This window comes from Podarcis erhardii (assembly GCF_964252035.2).
Source record: "Podarcis erhardii genome assembly, chromosome: 2".
NCBI classification, from domain to species: Eukaryota; Metazoa; Chordata; class Lepidosauria; order Squamata; family Lacertidae; genus Podarcis; species Podarcis erhardii.
In genome coordinates, this window is record NC_138498.1 from 4,390,349 (window position 1) to 4,411,152 (window position 20,804).

At 43.1% G+C, this 20,804-nt stretch overlaps 1 protein-coding gene across 4 annotated transcripts in view; it reads right to left on the reverse strand.

Annotated features, from left to right (window-relative positions):
• STAC3 (SH3 and cysteine rich domain 3) overlaps positions 1-16,484 on the reverse strand; it is a 30,069-nt gene extending 13,585 nt beyond the window's left edge. The window contains exons 1-5 of one of the 4 annotated variants that reach the window (XM_081851791.1): positions 16,239-16,484; positions 12,703-12,772; positions 3,929-4,157; positions 999-1,096; positions 66-126 (exon numbers count right to left, since the gene is read on the reverse strand). In XM_081851791.1, coding sequence (XP_081707917.1) covers positions 66-126; positions 999-1,096; positions 3,929-4,157; positions 12,703-12,771 — 457 coding nt within the window. In that variant the 5' untranslated portion in view covers position 12,772; positions 16,239-16,484. Of the gene's footprint in view, positions 1-65; positions 127-998; positions 1,097-3,928; positions 4,191-12,702; positions 12,773-14,833; positions 15,278-16,238 lie in introns of those variants that run through there. The other 3 variants (XM_081851789.1, XM_081851792.1, XM_081851790.1) reach the window with 3 other exon arrangements.
• Positions 16,485-20,804: the final 4,320 nt, after the last annotated feature.

Genomic DNA, 20,804 nt, shown 5'->3' on the forward strand with positions numbered 1-20,804 from the left:
GCTGCTGTTTGTGGCAATGGAAGCCCACCTTTGGACTGGGTAGAGGCTTGCAGCAGGTTACTTACCACCAGAAAGTTGTTCTGCACCATATAATGGAGAGCTGTAAGCACGACGGAAACCCGGGGGCTGCAGGGCAAAAGAAGAGTGTGACGCACAAGTGAAAGTGAGAACCCAGCCTTCTCCAAAACTAAGGAAGAAGGACAACTCTTTCCTAAATAAGCTTCCAGTAGACCAGCTTATCCTTGGAGAGGCAGGAACATCAATTTTTGGAAATATTTTCACCAGTTGCAGAAAAAGCCTCTGGTGATTCTTTGGGGACTACTGTGGAAGGGGCAAAACAGTTGGCCCAACCTGGGGCCCTCCAGGTATTGTTGGACTACATCCCTGAAGTAAATATTATGAACAGCTTGATTCAATGCAGTTTTCTTTTTCTTAACTTTTTAAAATTGCTTTTCAGATATATACCAACAGAAGAACGAAATACAACTCCCACCCTAGAGGAACATGAATCTATCTCATGGATTAAAAAAACACACTTCTATAATACTGTTAAGATGCTGATGGTTCCACATCAATATAAAATGTTTTTTCTACATTTTCAAAAGCAATTATTGCAATATTCTCTGTCCTTGTAATTGTTTTTTTTTTAATATCATCAAACTCAACACAATACCAGATCCATGCTTCTAATGACAGCACCCAGACACAAATTCTTCCTGTTTTAGCTCGATTTACTCAAGCTGCAAGCACTAAACTGCTCAGGAACACAAGAGTATTTTGAGCATACAAATTCTGTTATGTTCCCTATTAAAGCAATCAGATTAGCATGTCTCTTTGGGGAAGATTTTATCTCCATGCCAAAACATTTCCCACCCTCCACCTTATGGTGGCCAAAGCAACCTCTGAACTTGGCAGCCCAAGCCTAAGGCACATGGCATATCATATTAAGTGGCAGGAAGCTGGAACTTGGGCAATGGGGCCAGGCAGGGAATACTTACAATCTTGCCAAAGCAGCGCTGGAACTCCACATAGTGTTGGCAGCTGTGGTGGATGTGGGTTTTGCAGTTCTTGCAACGCAGGCCGTATTTGTTATTGACTACAGTAGAAAAAAACCAATCTGTTGGGGGCAATTTGGGCTGTAAGAGCCAACCCCCAGCCAACCGTACCCCCCACCCCTGCAACTCCAGCAGACTAAATCATGAATTGGGAACCTGAGGTCCTCCCAGTGTCGCTGGACTATAACTACCATTGTCCCTGGCCACACTTTGGCCACGTTGCCTGGGGCTGATGGGAGGTGGAGTCCAGCAACATCTGAAGGGCAAAATGTTCTCCCCATCCCTGGAGTAAACTCGAGGTGTCTGCAGCACGCTCATGTCCTCTAACATGGGCCTGTCCAATCACATGTAATGCCAAGATAGAAGGTGCCATTTGAAGACCACTAACTGGATCATTTCCCCCAATTGGTCTCACTTCAGTATAGAGCCCAGCTTGTGTGTACCCTTTTGGCACTTTGAATCACACTGCATCAAGAGCTGTCAGGGCAGAAATCTTCAGTTCTGTGTGCAACTGCCCCATGTGGTGAGAACTGCAGCTTGGACCATTTTCTTGCCAGTGAAGTAGCCTCAGGCTGGCCCTGCCCCCCCCCCCCGGCGCAGCTGGCTATTGGGCTCTTCCAGGCAGGCCGGCCTATAAAAAGGGTTCCTGATTGGTCTGAGACCTTGCCTAAGCAGCAATTCCTTTCTGGCTCTGGTACCCGTGGATTATTTCTTGCAGTTTAGCTTTGACACATTCCCTCCTTATCTGTCTTACACATCTGTGTACATGATATTTTTGGAGGGAGGGGGGAGGGGCTGCATTTAAAACCAGTGTTTTCTTCAGCACTTGCATTGGTCTCAAGATTGCCAGTGTCTGCTTTCAAAATACTGGAACTTATAACTGCCTCTGAGCAGGTGCAGAGTGGCTTTCCTTTATAAAGGAAGCCAGCTAGATACCACTTTTGAAATGACCAGAAAAGTCTGGAATGGAAGGACATATCAGTGAAACGTCAATTGAATTTGTGGGTGGGGGCTGACTTTAAATCCTTTTTCTGGCAACTGGCCAAGAGGCTGATTGGTGTCATATGGGACACCAATTGTGCTAGAAGAAATTATCAATGAGCAAACCCTTTCGCATCTCATGTGAATATCACAAGTCCTCACCTCATAAGAGAGAGTGGCATTATTCATTCCCTTTCCAGTCATAGGTATGCATGTCATGATATGAAGGGAGAAGATGACAGATGGATCATGTTGCAAATTCCCCAACCCCCAGTTCTTTCAAAATTGGGAAGGAGCTATGACTATTAACTTCATTCCCTCCCTCCCTGTTACATTACAGTTCCCTTGAAGCGGATCCAGGCACTATGTACTCACTACAGCATAATAGGAAAGAGAGATGTGGGCTTTACCTTCTCAACTTTAAAATGGCCACCTTGAATGATGAAAACTCATCTCTGACTCAGTGACATTTTTTTGGGGGGGGGAATGCTTGTGTGTGTATCAACTATATATTTTGGAAAGTTGTTCATCCATTCACTATGCACTGCTTAAGATAAAGGTAAAGGACCCCTGACAGTTAAGTCCAGTCGTGAATGACTCTGGGGTTGCGGCGCTCATCTCGCTTTACTGGCCCAGGGAGCCGACGTTTGTATGCAGACAGTTTTTCCAGGTCATGTGGCCAGCATAACTAAGCCGCTTCTGGCAAACCAGAGCGGTGCACGGAAAAGCCATTGACCTTCCTGCCGGCGTGGTACCTATTTATCTACTTGCACTTTTACATGCTTTCGAACTGCTAGATTGGCAGGAGCAGGGGCCGAGCAATGGGAGCTCACACCCCCCCCCCCCGTTATGGGGATTCGAACCACCGACCTTCCGATCAGCAAGCCCTAGGCTCAGTGGTTTAGACCAGAGCGCCACCCGCATCCCAACTGCTTAAGATAAGGTAGCCAAATTGGACACCATTTTGAATCAAGTCGGTGGACTGGAACTTTCACAATGGCACTATTTTAACACTGCTTTCAAAACTGTACTGGTTTGGGGGTTTCTTAGAATTCCCAAGCAATGTTGGGTATAAGGCTGCTAGTTATATATATGTGAGCCACCATCACATCCAGCATTTAGTCCAGGCTTCCTCAAACCTAGCCCTCCAGATGTTTTAGCCTACAGCTCCCATGATCCCTAGCTAGCAGGATCAGTGTTCAGGGATGATGGGAACTGTAGTCTCAAAACATCTGGAGGGCTGTTTGAGGAAGCCTGATTTAGCCACACAATCCATACCTTCTCCCATCTGTACCTTCTCTTCATCTTCATGACTCACCATCTCCCTGAAGCACATGCCTTCCCCATTCCCCCCATCCCCCTTCACTCTCCTTTACCCAGTATGGTTGCCACCATTTTACAGACAGGACTCATGGGCCTAGGGTCGCCATGTGTCCTGATTTATAGGGGGCAGTTTATTATTTGGATGCCAGTCCTCTAGGTGTCCTCTTGGACTGACAAGCTGAAGCCTTGAAGTCGCCCATCAGGAGTTTGCAGCGCTCTCCACTAGGACAAGATGTATCACATTTCTATTTATAGTAAATCTTCCAAACTTGCATCTATGCATATTTATCAAATATGCAAATTAGTGTTCTTTTTGTGTGGTGCACAATGTTGGGCAATGCATAACTGCCCATCTTATGTTTGTCTTTAACATGACAGACGGACATTCAGCAGTGAAACTTCCTCCCCCCACAACCACAGAGGTGTGGAGAGAGAAAAAGCCATGCTTGTCAGACTTCTCCCTGTTATGCCATTGCCAAGGGCCCAAGCACCCTGCCAAGAGAGGGACGAGGCAACCTTCTGAGCACCACCATTCCCCCTGCAGTTCAACCCCCTCAGGTAGGACTCACGGACAATCATGCGGGCACAGACGTCGCAAAACTTGGGTTTTTTGAAGTAATGATCCTTGAATTTGTGAGGTCTGTCGTTAACTGGTTTCTCTGGCTCAGGTGGTGGCTCAGGCTCCTCCTCCTCTTCATCCTCTTCCTCCTCCTCATAGATGTAGTAGATGGGTCCTCCAGAGGGGCTGACCAGCTCCCCGTTGGCCTGTGGTTCCTCTGGGGCAGGCTCCTCATTGGGCTTGCGTTGGAAAAGCTGCTTTAGCCGCTGCAGCTGAAGGTCCAGGATGGGGTGGGAGGGCAGGGTGGGATGGGGTGGGATGGGGGGGGGTGGACAATCAGCACTTGATAGATGCCAACAGGGAACCTTGGCAACCAGCGCCATTGGCATGCACGCTCCAAACTTGTCCATGAGTAGCTCAAAAATGAGGCAAAGTGATGGCGGGGGGAGACCCACGGCACCCCTTGGGTCTTTGGCAAACACAGGGGAAGAGAACCCTGGATTGCAGGTAATGCAAACAAATGTCCAGTGAACATATAGAAGCAGCATGGTGGCAGCCATACAACTGCATGGAGACTGGACCACAGAGCTCACCCATTTGCACATAGTGGCTTTTCCTTGCACCACCCACAAACTGATGGTCTGCAGTGGCAGAAAACATCCTGTGGCCACATCTCAGGGGGTGGAAGCCACATCACAGAAACAATTTGCATTGTAGAACTCTCTCCATGCAATGGCATTCTAAGCATGACTAGCAACTAATTAAAGATATTTTCTGTTTTAGTGGATTAATCATCTGCTTTTTAGCGATTAACTGGTTAATAATAATTATTCTGAAAGCAGGTATATAGTTTCAAGTGCTTCACATATATTCATTGCAGCAAACCTTTTCTACAACCTTCTAGGGCAGAGCAGTACCACATTGCATATTTTTGGGGGGGTGGGGTGAAGCTTAGAGGCAGCAGTCTGCTTTCTATGTCTGTGGGCAAAAGGTAGATTTCAAGTTGAACAGGGGGTGGGAGTGCTTGTTGACTCAGTCTGATTTTCTAAACAAACAACACAACAAGAATAACTTTGGAGTAAATATGCACAGGATTACACTATAAGAAATGTGCTTTATTTGGGGGGATATGCTTTAAACATAGTTTAAATGAATTGTGTGTATGCAGCCCAAGTTATTGTAGGTGTGCTCTTTTTAACTTGCTAATAATGCAAATTAAATTTTAAGTCCATGTGCCTATGCCAAAAAACTCAAAAGGTATCACTGGGCGAAAGATCTCTGCACTGCAGGGGTTGGATAAGATGACCCTCATGGTCCCTTCTGGCGCTACGATTCTGTGATTCTAAACCTGCTCTTGGGTGGGTGGGGGGAATAGATATCAAAAGATTTGCTAACTTACAATTTAACAACAAAGAAAAGAAAAAAACCATCTAATCTTTTAATTACCTTCTTCTGTTGCAGAAACATAGCAGAAACAAGACAGCCTCAAAAAAGTAAAGGGCCCTATCTTTGCAGCCTTGCTTATTTAAAACGGGCCCATACCAATTAGTCAACTAATTTTTTGGGTCATTAATGTACTGCTTAACACTTGCATTCCTAACTTTAAACAGCCAAACCCATCACTGATGCTTTGTGTGCCTTTCACTTAAGGTGCACCCCCCCCCCCATATATATTATTTCAGCCGTCAAGCTGGTACGGTAAGTGCACTAGCCACCCTTTTGTGGCATATAGAATTTTAACGCAGAATCAAAAACTTACAGGAAGCTACCTCTGCCTGTTTAATCTTTACTCGTATTAGGAATGTAGGTCCCATCTCCTGAAGTTCCCAGCATTGGTTGTGGAAGCCAGCACAGCACCACACGGATTGGCTGGAACAGTGGCGATGTCATCAACCCACTCCACAATCTCCTCCCACTGATGCTGCTTTTATTTTAAGAGGGAGAGATGACACATGCACATTTAATTGAATAAATGTACATAATAACATTCCAATATAGTAATGGCAGTAAGTCTGCTGGAAAAATATGGGGAGGGGAGACACAGGCTAAAGAGGCATCGTTCAATTCACTAGCCCAGCAGTTGGCAACTTTTTCCTATAGACCTTACGAATCATAAATTGTCTTGTTGGACAATTTAATAAATTTTTGTACAAGCATATGCATCTCATATTTTAATAATCACAGCATATAGTAGCTTTTCTACTGCAATGGATGTGTGTGTGTGATATTTTAAAAAACATGTTTTCCTTTACCACTGGCATCATCAAAACCAGCACCAATTGTGAAATCATGGGCCCTGGACCAGCCTCTTGTTGCCCTGGTCAAAAGAGTCTGAAGCGCCACCATCCGGTAAAAAACAACAACTCAAGAGCAAGGTCAAGTTCAGGCATTTCCAACTGTTCCACAACTTTTCTGTGGAGCTGCTGGACAGATTGTGAGAGGAGTAGTCCTGTGTTAGTCCCTTGTAGCAAAAACAATAAGGGAGTCTTTCATCACCTTACAGGCTAACAAAGCATAAACTTTCATGGACAGAGGCCAATTTCATCAGACACCTTATGTAAAATTTAAAAGAGAAAATTGTAATCTGAGAGCTGAATGGCAACGAGATGCAAAAGTTAAAGTTAATGATTATTAGAGCTTTAATATATGTTAGCCACAGCTTTAATCTTTTACAGGGGCAGATTGTGAAAATTGCTGGGACACTTGTATTAACACCTATAGTGGGGCAGGAAACTATTTTGCAAGAAACCATTGTAGATACATAGATCCTGGCATTATTCAGCTAATTAACACAGTACTGCAATAAAAACAGAGCTCGTGGTAGACCACATTCCTATGCACAGGCCAGCACATCCATCTCCTTGATTGGCACCTGGGTGTGTGCCACGACCTCTGAATTCCAGTTTTTACACCACCAGTAACCTCATCCCACAGATGTGATAAAGTTCATTTTGACCCTGAGCAGTGCAGTTTGTGAAAGGCAGAGGCGGCGAGGGGGGCAAGGGGAAGCGTCACTGACCCAGATGTTGCTTCTGCTGCCAGGGAGGGCAGCCAAGTCAGCTCACAGAGGACTCCTGGGGCATCAGTAAACTGGAAAGCATGCAGTCAGCACTGCTTGAAATGCAACCCCACTCCTATGGTTACAGACGCTAACATGTCCCAGGGGAAGAGAACCAGCCAATACTCATCTCTCCTGCATTCATTCACATACACCTATTTGTGCACACACAGGGTCTCCTGGGATCTTAAGATTTGGCAGTGGAATCAAATGTGGAAATTCTTGCAGAGCTTGGGTTACTGCCGCCAGTTTCAGCCACCACAGAAAGCTAAACACGATAACTGAACCGACAACTCTTGAGCTGTGGCTCAGGATCTTTCAAAACATTGTGTCAGAACACAAATTCTCTGTTGAGAGACTTGACTGTTATCAGCTAAAGAACGGGAAAGTTGCTAGAGGTAGGGAAACAGCCTTGTCTTCTCCTGAAAAGGAATTTGACCTGAATATTCCATGTGAGCGATCAAAAACTCTTAAGGAGTGTGTGTATTAGAGATATGCTCCAAGAGTCAGTTTCCCTCTGCTGTTGCTATCATGTCTCTATCCCATAGGAATTAAAAAGAAAAGACACATTAGTGGTTCCTTCAAAGAGGGAGGAGATCTGCTCAAAGTTGGTGGTGTGACTGCCTAAGTTCTAATTGCAAGAATTCAATTACTGCCCCTAGAAGTTGCATATTTCCCTGCCAGCTAATTTTCACACACTACCTGGTGCTGGAGAAGTCCGCTCCAGGGAAGCCATGCAGCCTCCCCCTTCACAGAAAACCGAAAGCACTCCTGCATATTCACCATTGCTGGATAGTGCCAGAACAGATAACGCCAGATGCAGCACAGCACAGTGAGTGGCAAAAAAGACTAAGCCGAGAATCTGGAAGCTTCTTGTTCAGATCTCTGCCATCTCTGAGTCACTAGCAGGGACTGAGGCAAGCCCCCCTTTCAGCTTCAGCCCCCTCATCTGCAACTGCCCTTCTATAGAACAGCTTTCCTGTTGAGATACAACCAACATCCATTACCTGAACTTTCCAGAAACAACTGAAGGTATTTTTGTTCTGATGGGCCTCCACAGCTGGATAAAGTCTTTGCCGCGTGGTTCTACTTGACTGGGTTTTAGTTTTGTTTTAAATGCATCAGATGTGGGTGTTTTTGTGGGGATCTAACTTTTTTTTACTGTTTTTTAAATGTGCATTGCCTGAAAACTATTGTATAGAAGGTGGTCATATTTAAGGTGATTGATAAATTAACAATGATAAAAAATAATGTCTGTGATAATACTGGTCTGCCTTAAAGGGCTACTATGAGAAATACAGAGAATGTACATGAAACACTTTGAACACTTAAGAAAAGGTGAAATCTATACAATGTTTTGTGTGCACATGTTAAATGCATGCTAAAGAACAGGAAAGACTGAATTATCAGGGATATTTCTAATTTGAGCACACATTTTTAAGCCCCCCTTCACTTCACTCCACTTTACCCTTGCAATGCCTCTGATTTTCCATGTGTTCCTGTTCTTGCAATTCAGAATAATCTTCTATGCATTTTAAAAAAATAAAATCTTCGGCATATAAATCACATGACAAATCTATAAAGTAGGCCGTGCTTCCCATTTTACAGACATGGAATGGCTGAAAAATAGATGTGTCTAACACACCCCATGACAAGAGTATGAGCATGGTGTGATCTGAAGCCAGGACCTACTACAGTGTTGAAGTTAAACGCTTTTATCTACTGCCATGCACTTCCTGCAGACATGCATAACAGCCGCTAGAGACAACCAGCACTGCCAAGTGCTTAATAAGTTGGCTGTCTTGATTACCGTAAATGGGCCTAGCAGCAAGAAAACTAGTAAGCGATCAGGGATGTAATAAACAGTGTTGGATCCTTAGGGCTGCCATACATCACGCGGATTTCAAAGGCGGAATTGGCGTCTGGGGGGAATTTCCGAAAAGTGGCTGCTTTGTCCTGGATCGAAAAACAGCTCAACAATTTGGGGTCTTTTTAAAAAAAAGTTCGACAACCAGGCCAGGGTCTTGGTTTTTACTTTTTGAAATATGGCAACCCTAAGATCTTGCTTTCCCCACCTTTGGAATGAGGCACCACTCAAAATATGGGCAGCAAAAAGCAGAGGCAACTTTGAATTTGGAGGAAGGCAGAGTGCTGAAAGTTTAGAGCTGTGAGTTTACTGACTGGTGCTTTGAGAATCTGATACAGGATGAATGCTTTTGCTGATTGCTTTTATTTGCTTACACTAGGCACTGCTTTTACGTGTGTAAACAAAAATGGATATGAGAACGATTTATGTTTCCAGTACTCTCATCCAAGGGAAACTAGAATATCATGCCCTCCCCTGAATGGTGAGTTTAACATTAGTTCTGCAGACTAATTATTGATTGTTTAAGAAATTCCTGCCCCATAAAAGAAACATATTTAATTCTTTTGAGACCCAAGAAAGACATGCTATTAATTTCAATGATCTCCTTGTTTTTCCACAGGCAAGCTTCATTGCTCACAAAGACCCACACATCTCCATAAAGTATTGGTAGTAGTGGTTTGTTTAAAGTAAAAGTGATGCCACAGAGCAGGAATAGCCAACATGGTGCCCTCCAGATGTTGTTAGCTCTTAGCTCCCATCATTCTCACCACTGGCCATGCTGGCTGGGGCTGATGGGAGTTGGAGTTCAGGAACATTTGAAGGACACCATGTGGCTATCCCTACTGTATAGGAATTTAATCTTAGGCACAGATGTGTTTTACAGGGTTTGTGTACCTCATTTCAGCAGTGTGAAGATGAGAGTATAAATTGGTCATTTGCTAAAAGGATATCAAAGTATGACTTTGGATAAGCCAGCATGGCCTATTGCTTTCTAATAGTGGCTTCATAGAGTAAAACTTCACAGATGTGTCTGTCTATGCTGATGCACAGCTCCACCAACCTGGGGGTCCCCAATCAGGCTGACCCACCGTGGGCCAACATGGGGATCACCTACCCTGCACCTGGTTCTAAATTAGTTCTGCAGTGGGGCTAATATTTCAGGGTAGTTGTTGTTGTTTAAAAAAATTCTTATTAAATATACAAATAGAAGGGAAGAAACTGACAGAGAGCTGGAGGGGTGGGGTCTAGGGGATAGTCCTTCACAAATGACCTCTCTTGCAACCCTGCGTAATTGTTTCCTCCACTCAGAGGCTTTTATCCTGCAGAGTACTGCTTCAGGAATGAGCCCTGACAGCTCTGGATAGCTCTGGACCATCCAACCCAACTTACAGTGATCCTTGGCTGTCTCAACTCAACTTGCTGATGCTCAAATCCCTCTGAATAGGGCTGGTTTGGTTTGGTACTTGGCTGAATCCAGTACACAGCTCTAGTGTGTGTGTGTGTGTGTGTGTGTGTGTGTGTGCATGCGCACGTGTGTGTATGTGTCTACAAGGAGCTCTGCTTGCACTTCCATCCTAAGGTGTCCAAAGGGAAACTCAAATGGGAAGATGTGCAGGTTACCTAAAGCCAGCACAGCTTCCCCCTGTGAGATGCCTTTTAGATACAATACATTTGTTTACTGGCACTTTGTGCAATGCCTAAACTTATCTAGTCTCTGCCAACTCTTCCAAATTTCAGCAAACTGTTCAAAATTCCAGACTTCCACAGAATTACACAGCTTGAATACATTTGTATGCTTCACTGGAACAATACATTCCCTCCAAGGCAGAACTTTGACCTCTGTGCTGCAAAATTCCCAGCATGCCTTGCAGATTTAGACCAGGATCCAAAACAAAAGCACACCAGAAAAGCAATTTTCCCCACCAAAAGGAGGTTGGGGCTTGAGTTTCTTGAACAGCAACCTTCCATACAGCAGGACAAACCATTATGGATTCCCTAGCTCAAGAAGAACATTGGACTAGATATTGTTCTATCTTGAAATGGTTCTGCTTGTCTTAGAATTGTGATGCTTTTATCTGAAGGGGGCCTACGGCTGACAATATGTGACCTCATTGTCACACCTACCAACAGGACGGGTTCAAGATCCTTGTATTAATTTACAAACCCTGGAACAATTTAGGTCCAGGGTCCCATAGGGACCATCCCAACCTGTATATCCATCTCAGTCACTGAACTCATCCATAGGAGTATAGCTGGTTGTCCTCCAAATTGGTGAGGCTCATTTGACATTAACACAAAACTGAGGTTTTAGTGCCACCAGCCTAGCCCTGTGGAATGCTCTTCCAATAGAAATTCATCAGGTGTTTTCTGTATTGATCATTAAACATTCCTGAAAATTTCTTTGCCATGAGCCCTATGCAGTCAATTAAGTTAATCACTTTCTGTAATGCTTAGTTTGTGATCTGTATCTCCCCATGTATGTTTTTTATTGAGTATAAATAATGGTAAACCGCTTTGATATTTTTAGTGAAACTGCAGTCTATAAATTTTTTTACATACAAACAAATAAACCTGTTTTTCTAATTTTATGTTCCATTGTTGTAACCCGACCTAGGGCTTATGGCGAAGGGCCGGTAATAAATCTAATAAATAAATAAATAGATGGCCTACATGGCCCCCTCCAGATTTATGAAGAAGGGGAGGAGTTTGGATTTTATATCCTGCTTTATCACTACCCTAAGGAGTCTCAAAGCAGCTAACATTCTCCTTTCCCTTCCTCCCCCACAACAAACACTCTGTGAGGTGAGTGGGGCTGAGAGACTTCAAAGAAATGTAACTGGCCCAAGGTCACCCAGCAGCTGCATGTGGAGGACCGGGGAAGCGAACTCGGTTCACCAGATTACGAGACTACCGCTCTTAACCACTACACCACTCTGATTCTGATGCAAGTAGATAAATAGGTACCGTTGCAGCGGGAAGGTAAATGCCCTTTCCGTGCACTCTGGTTTCCGTCACAGTGTTCCGTTATGCCAGAAGCAATTTAATCACATTGGCACATGACCCAGAAAGCTGTTGGCGGACAAACGCCAGCTCCCTCGGCCTCAAACAGGGAAGAGCGCTGCAACCCCATAGTCGCCTTTGACTGGACTTAACCGTCCAGGGGTCCTTTACTTTTACCTTTTACTAAAAAAAAAAAAAAAGGCAGTCAACTTGTTGAAAACATCATGCCAATTGCCCTGGTGTATGAAGAGTGTTTTGTTTTGTTTTTCTGAATGAACACCCAACCTAGACAGGCTGGTTTTTATTTTGTTATTTAAAAGTTTTAAAATTCTGGTTTGTTAGCAACCCATGGGTTATAGATTGATGGCTTTCTGTTCAAGAAAACATGTTGTTCTTAAATGCATGTTAAAAACCCATTCTTTAGTAGCTTCTTTGGATCATGGCAAAAAGATAACTGCTTATATTTAAAGTTGGACAAGCTGGCCCAATGGCAACCATAACCTTCAGGGAAACCATGAGAAGAAAGTGTGCCATACTCTGTGCTCATAGAAATAATGCAACATCAATGGCTCTTCCCAAGACTTACATCTCAGGGTTCCAGACAGGTACATTGGTGGTTTGTTGGGATGGGATGTCCTCAGCCTAAACCGCAAAGGACAGGATATTCCCATCTGATTGGTTGCAGCCACTGTGGCCAAAACAGGCCAAAGTCAGAAGGTTCTGGCATCGTAGGACATTCTTAAGGAGGACTGAGTCCTTCCAAGAAAGACCCCATGGCTGATTGTGGAGGAATTGGGACACAGAAATGGAAGTCACCCCACCCTTGTCCTCCCAGAGTACAGCCCACAACAGAACTTACCCCTTCAGTCGATTTCCCCCCTTCAGATGTGGGTGATGCAGGTGGCTCAAGAATTTCTTTTTCTGTCATACTGCATGGGGAAGAAAGCAGGTGCAACAATAAAGATGCAAAGACATAACCCAGGCACCTCCACTGTTTGTACGAGGTGGGAGCCAGAAACCCGTAGGATGGGTGGTGCTCACAGCATCAATTTCAGGTGAGTGTGTGTGCGCACACACACTCATTATTCGCAATGTCCCCAAACTCAAACCACACTTGATCAACAATCCTCCATCAAAGTGGGCCGGGGGAGGGGGATTTCCATAACAGGAAACCACAAATACCTAGGATAAGCTTCCAATCTGGTACCCTTCCAATGTTTTGGACAACAATTTCTCCCAAAGCACCTGGAGGGTAACAAGCTGGTGAAGGCTGACTTGGATGTTTTCCAGCATCAGGTGTCTAGCAAATAGGAGCCTTGGGATGGAAAGGGTGAAATTACACCACAGGCATCTTTGCGGGTGAATGGCTGGTAAAGGTAACACAGGTTCTCAGGTTGGCTGGGCTTGAAGCTAACCAGGACTTAGCTCTGGCACCTGTAAAAAGAACACATGCAGAGTGCCTCCCCCCCACTAGTATTGCCACTTTTTAACTGGTAGGTTAGGAATAGTACAGCATTCTCTACCATCAGTGGGATGTGACAGGTGGAATCTGAAGGGGCTTGATGAGACTATGGATTTATCTAGTTGCATTTTTAAAACTATGAAATAAGAGTTGGCATTCAAATGGGGGCTAGGGCATTATTACCTACACAGGAATTTATATTTTCAAAAGTGAAACGAAACATTCCATGGTATATTTCTGTAGAATAACTCGCAGGAAAAAGGAACAGTTTGAAAAATCTTGATGCCCTTTTCTGACATTTATGAAATTGAATAATTTGATGCCTTCTCTGCTGAAATGAAATAAGGCTGTAATATTTTAGGAGGTGGTATGTGGACACAGTTTAATGATTACAGAAATAAATGAAATAATGTACTACTGTTTATTATATAAAAGTATGCAATTTAATATTTATTAAGAAAAAATGGCGGGGGCGGGGGGCGGGCGGCAAACCCTCACCTTTAAAGTTCTTTCATCACAACGCAACACATATTCTTTAACCAGAAGCAGAGCTGACTGAGAAGATGCATGCAGTTCTCAGGAACAGCTGAGAGTGATTAAAAAGGGGTTTGGATTTTTGAAAAAAGTTATTTGGAGGAAGGGTGGAATATAAATTTAATATACTTTCTGCTGCTTGACTGATCAGTAGGAAGGTATGTTGTGGTTCATACAAGATTAGGCACTGGGCCAGAAGCAGGCAGTGAACAAAACCCAAGAAAGTATAAGCACATTCCCCAAGGCCTCTTGGCATAATGGCTAGGGAATATAATAAATTCAACCAAGAAATTCACATTTCCCCAAGATGTGCAGAGCCTCTTATACTGCCTTAGGGCAGGGATGGGGGAACCTGGGGCCTCCAAATAGTGTTGAACATTTAGCTCCCATCAGCTCCAGCAAGAACCGTCACTGGTGAGAGATGTTGAAAACTATAGTGTAGCAACACCTGGGGGGCTAAAGGTTTCCCATACTAAGAGTAGGGTATGTAGACCCACAACTACCAGTACTCCTGGGGCTCCTGATAAATCCTCTAGTTTTCTTTCTTTTCTTTCTTTACCAACTAAGGCTGGTAAAGAAGTAGGCCATTTCCAATCCCGGGAAATGTAGCTGGGTCAAGATACTGAGAGCATCTTCAAGGTACTGAGAGCTAACTCTTCTCCTACACTTAACAAAAGAACTACAGTTCTTGTGGTTTCTTGAGAGTGAATGATTATTAAACCAGTCAAAATTTATAATAAAAACTCCTCAGAGGGAAACATTAAGGAAACAGTTGCACAATTTTCCACATAGGGATTTATTTGATCTAGTGAGGCAGAAGAGAAATTCACAAAGAGATCACCCCCTTGGCTTCTACTGCTCACTACTTTCCCCTTGAGGTTATGGGGATAGCTAACCAGAATCCAACCTAATTAGAACAAAATCAGGATTTCTAGGAGAAATTCATTCTGAAACCAACTTATACTTAAAAAGACCCCCAGAAATGCATTATTACCTGGTTAATGTTTGAAGAGAGCAGATGGATTGCAGCTCTGGAAAAGGTATAAACAAAATACTTCATTTCTATAAACAGGCGCTGGGAAGCCCTGCTTCTTAATCCTGGCTGTATATGGACAGGCTGGGATTACTCAGTGGTGAGGGAAAGACACTCTGAGGTGTTTTTCTTTTATTATTATTACTTTTTCAAATGTTTAAGCCCTGGTGTTGTAAAAGAGGTGCTGGCACTGAGCCCTGACACACATTAAGTGCTGACCAAAAGTACACATACTTCCTCACCTGCCTAAGCTGTCTAAAAACCACCAGCCTGCACAGTTCCCCGAAAATTTCCGAAGGAGCTCCTCTTCCTCAGCAGAATAACTGAGCCCCATAAATATCAAACTGGGAAGAAATTATTTGTTGATATGGGCCATTTCCTCCACTCAGCAAACCACCTCCCAAACCTTTATGAGAACCAGGAGTGGCTAACGGCAAGCATGGCCCATGCCTGTCATTAATAGCCACGTCACACTGTCAGGACATCAGCAGAAAAGCATTTGGGCTGTCCAGTGCGTAGCTGCTCCCAAGTGCCTGTGCCCACAAACGGACTCAAAGGGTCTGCAGCAGTCATAGCACCCCTCTGCCTCGCATTCCTAGAGGTTTCCTCATGGCTGCCTGGCTGTCTGCTTGGACACTCGCGTAAGCTGCACATTTGCTGGGTGGTGCAGACAGGCAGCAGAACACACTGTTGTACAACTCTCAATGTGTAAAGCAGATATAACTCCCCAAGGGCAAAAGTTATTTGCATTTAAAGCCTACATTTAATCACATCAAGGCAGCTATGAGGGCCACAAATAGTCTTCACCTCCCCCCCCCCTTTAGTATCAATTTTAATTAAGATATTTTTAGAAAACAGCAGAAAAACTTTTTTTTAAAAAAAAGCATAATGTGCTAATCCCGTTTTCTTTCTCAGAATTGCTTTATAGCAGGTGCCTTAATATTCTTTGCTTTAGACTTCTAGTGGGAATCAACCCCCTGTGAAAGCCAGGCGACCATGCTGCAAAAATGGAAAGGTACTTTAGGAAGTCTTGATCTTTCATTTCTAAAAGCACAAACTTACAACTTGTAGATCCCAAGACATACCCTCTTGCCTGTGGGTTATCACAAAGCACAATTATTTCCGCAGAAACGGTCATCTCCCCACCCTCTTCCAGAAAAGGCAATTTGGCCATTTTAAACCTCCACAGACTGAAACATGCATATTCCTCTACCTCTGAAAGCGTAAAATGAACTGCCTTCTTTGCTTTTTGAGGCATGGGTGGCATCTTTCATGGTTCTAAGTTCTGGGACTGAGACGTTTATGCCTCTGTGAGCCAAGAGCAGATGACAGTGGTGGAGGCTGGAGAGAGAAAAGGCACACTTACCTTCAGGAATAAAGGACACACACTTCCTGCAGGTTAAATCCTTCCAAAAGTATCAGGCAGTCCCCACAAACGCAGCTCTCCCTTCGTCCTGCCCAACATCTCACTTTAGAGATCCATGGGGGATAAAGATTTTCCCCTTCCTGAGTCTTAGCATGTAAAAGTTTGCCGTCCCAGCACCACAAAGAACTTGAGTGACAGGAGAGGGGGAAAGACAGCTGCCATCTATTGGGAGAGCTGACATGGAGAAATTGGACACTGAATAGCAGCTTGAACATGGCTTGTGGGCCAAACTGCCTGAGACAGCAACACAAAAGCTCAGTTGGGAACTGAGGAGGGGAGGGAACTGTTCAGATATTGACATAGAAATGAGGCAGATCCATCCCGAATGGAAAAAGAGAGCAACTGAATACCCCAATTGACATAGCAGAGATAAAAGAGGTGATTAAAGAGTTAAAAAGGGGGAAAGCTCCAGGGCCGGATGGATTCACTGCCTGTTACTACAAAGAAAGGAATCAATTTTGATAACACCATTGAAGGAAGTGATGAACAATATTCTAAAAGAAGGAGAAATCCCGGAAACATGGAAGGAGGCGTACATCACATTTATTCCAAAACAGGACTCAGATCTAACCCAAGTCAAAAACTATAGGCCGATTTCACTCCTAAATCTAGACTACAAGATATTTGCTGCAATTCTTGCAAAGAGGCTGAAAAAGATTCTGTCAGAAATTATACACAAAGACCAGGCCGGCTTCTTACCAAACAGACAGATGAAAGACAACATAAGATATATATGGTGTATCTGAAGAAGTGTGCATGCACACGAAAGCTCATACCAAGAACTGACTTAGTTGGTCTTTAAGGTGCTACTGGAAGGAATTTGTTTTGTTATAAGATATATAGTTAACATGATGGAATATCTGTCTGATAGGATTGATAAAAGAGCCGCAATGATTTTTGTCGATGCCGAGAAGGCATTCGACAATATAATATGGGACTTTATGTTGAGAAACCTAGAATACATGGAGATAGGCAAAGACTTTCTTAATGGAGTTAGAGCTATCTACACAGATCAGAAAGCCAAACTGATTATAAATAATGTGGTCACAGAAGGAATAAGGATACAAAAGGGAACGAGACAGGGATGCCCTCTCTCGCCGTTACTTTTCATAACGGTATTAGAGGTTCTTCTGAATTCGATCAGACAAAATAAGGTTATAAAGGGAGTGACAATCGGCCAGAATGAGTACAAGACCAAAGCATTCGCAGATGACTTGGTTATAATGATTGAGGAACCAATAAGTATGACAAAAGCAGTTTTGGAGGAAATGGAACAGTTTGGAAATTTGGCAGGCTTCAAACTCAACAAGAAAAAAACAAAAATGATAGTAAAAAATATGGATCAAGACCAAATAGAAGCAATGCAACAACTAACCCAAATAGAGGTGGTCAAAAAGGTAAAATATCTGGGTATTGGGATAACTCCCAAAAATATAGATTTATATAAAAACAACTATGAACCAGCTTGGAAGGGAATCAAAAAGGACTTGGAGGTGTGGGGAAAATTGAAGTTGTCATTTTGGGGAAGGATCTCTACAATCAAAATGAACGTGCTCCCAAAGATACTGTTCCTATTTCAGACTATCCCCATAATTAAGGGAAGTAAGATCTTTAAGGAGTGGCGAAGAGTGATCTCAAAATACATCTGGCAGGGCAAAAAACCGAGAATTAAATTTAAATTGCTAACAGATTCAAAAGAAAGAGGAGGTTTTGCCCTGCCAGATCTGAAACTGTATTACGAGGCTTCATGTCTTTGCTGGACGAAAGAGTGGATCAAATTGGAGAATAATGAACTGTTGGATTTGGAGGGATTCAACAACAGATTTGGGTGGCATGCCTATTTATGGCATGGAAAAAAGAGAGTCCATAAGGGCTTTGAGAACCACATATTCCGAGGTCCCTTAATTGAGGTTTGGGATAGATATAAAAATCTATTAGAACCTAGAACACCATGCTGGTTCTCACCTTTAGAAGCAAAGAGTATAAAGAGATTAAATATGGGAAGTAAATGGATAACATATGACCAACTGTTACACAAAGAAGGGGAAAAGTGGAAAATAAAACCGTATGAGCAGGTGAAGGAATATGTTTATGACTGGATGCACTATTTCCAAATGAATGAGGTGTTTAAGAAAGACAGTAAAGAACGAGGTTTCATGGATAAGGAATCGTTATTTCAAAGCGAGGTTATAGGCAATGATACGAAAAATTTATCAAAAATGTATAAACTGTTATTGGATTGGAATCTGGTAGATGAAGAAGTCAAGTCGGTAATGATTAGTTGGGCAAAGGATGTGGGCCACAATATACAATTTGATGAATGGGAAAAATTATGGAAGGAGGGCTTAAAATTCACTGCATGTATGACGTTAAAAGAGAATACGATGAAGATGTTCTATAGATGGTATATGACACCGGTGAAATTGGCGAAGATGTATAAGACATGCAATAGATGCTGGAAGTGTAAGGATAAGGAGGGCACTTTCTATCACATGTGGTGGGGCTGTGGGAAGGTGAAAGACTTCTGGGAGAAAATATACAATGAGTTAAAGAAGATCGTAAAGTATACGTTTAGAAAGGAGCCAGAAGCCTTTTTATTAGGATTAGTAGGAAAGGAGATAAAAAGGGAAGACTGCAAATTCTTTAGATATGCAATCACAGCCGCAAGAGTGGTATTGGCCCAGAGATGGAGACAGCAGGAAATACCGACCATAGAGGATTGGAGAACAAAATTGTTAGAATACGCAGAGTTAGATAAATTGACAGGAAAGATTAGATACTTAAGAGACCAAAAATTCATCGGGGACGGGGGGAAATATGTAGAGTATCTGGAATGTTTAAGTAAAGGACAGATGACGCTTAAGGGATTTAAAGAAGCACTGTAAAAAAGTAATAAGTATTGATTAAAGGGAATAAGAGGAAAAGAGATAAATAATGTCAATACAAGTCCGAGGAATGCGTAATGAAAGTGACGAATACGGATGATTTACGGAACAGCTGAGGGAAGTACGAAAGAAAAAGAAGTGATGAAAATGATGTGAAACTATTGTATATATATACATTATTTTTCGTTGTTGTTGTCGTTTGTTTTGTTTTATGTTTAATAATAAAAATTAAAGGGGGAAAAAAAAAATGAGGCAGATCCATTGGCCTAGGAGCTTTTGAACAGAAATCACTGTCTGGGATACAGCCTCCAACTGACCTCAATGCTGCAAATAGTGCACCTTGACAGAGTATCTCAGACCATAACATAACATCACAGACAGCTAGCCAGGAACACACAATCCCACTGGGCTTCCTAATTTTTCATAGATGCCTTTCTGTACAAACCTATCTTCCTTATGAAAGAGTGCAGTCTATCAGTAACACGTAATGAACACGTTTGCTTTCTGTTCTCCATTACCTTTAACACCTGGCAGATTCTGCAGCCATCCTAACTTGACCATTTTTTCTCAAGTTTTGCATGTAAGGCACCTGACATCAGTGTTGATTCAAGAAAAAGGAAAGCAATGTTCAGAGCAGGATTTCCCTCTCCCCCCCCCCCAATCTAGCTCTGTAAAAGGCAAGCCATTCTATTTCATACCAGCCACAAAAAATTACTTGCTTTTCGCCAACCAACCCAATAAAGGAAATCAGAGGATCAACATGCTTCATAACTGATGCAGTTTAACTTCTCAAGCCGCAGGCTAGCTCTAACAGACTGCCCTTTCCCTTGAGTTTCACCCATGAAGTCTGGATAGAGATTACAGAGTACACAGTGCACAGGAAGAACACAGGAAGCTGCTTTAAACCCTGTCAGGAGATTTGTCCCTCTGGTCTGGTAATGTCTAATATGGCTGCAAGCGGCAATCTCAGGGTTCCCAGCACCTGTTAGCCGAGATCCTTTGCTTAAACTGGAAGTGCCAGGGATTAAACCTGGGATCTTCTGCATGCTATGGTGAACAACAAACTGACCGCATCTGGCTATGGAGCAGATTAATCATATGCACCTAGAACTTCAGAATTGAATTGTATTTCTATGTAAAGTGCCATATACACTGAACATCTACAGTCCAAGACTGGATAGGTTTGTCTTTTTAAAAGGCCCTTGCCCAATGAAAGGAACCCACATGTTTTAACCTACCTATTATATATAATAATTAATTGGGGATGAGGATGATGGTGTGTGTGTGTGTGTGTGTGTGTGTGTGTGTGTGTGTGTGTGTGAAGGCTGAGAAATAGGAGTTTGCTTAGGCATCCCACTGAGATGATGGCAGAGGAAATAGATTCAAATCAATGAACATCTAGATCACAGCTCAAGATCGTAGTCAGTTGGAGAACTGTAGCAGCAATGGGGAGGCAGTGACTGGGAGTTCCAATGGTCAAGGGTTGGGGAAGTGGCACCCCACATAGATCTGTGTCCTTCCATAAGGCTAGAAGAATGAATTGTGAAAAATGAACAGACATGCCATTTCATTACTCTGCATTATTTATATGGGGCTAGATTCAACTGAATAGTTGTACTAG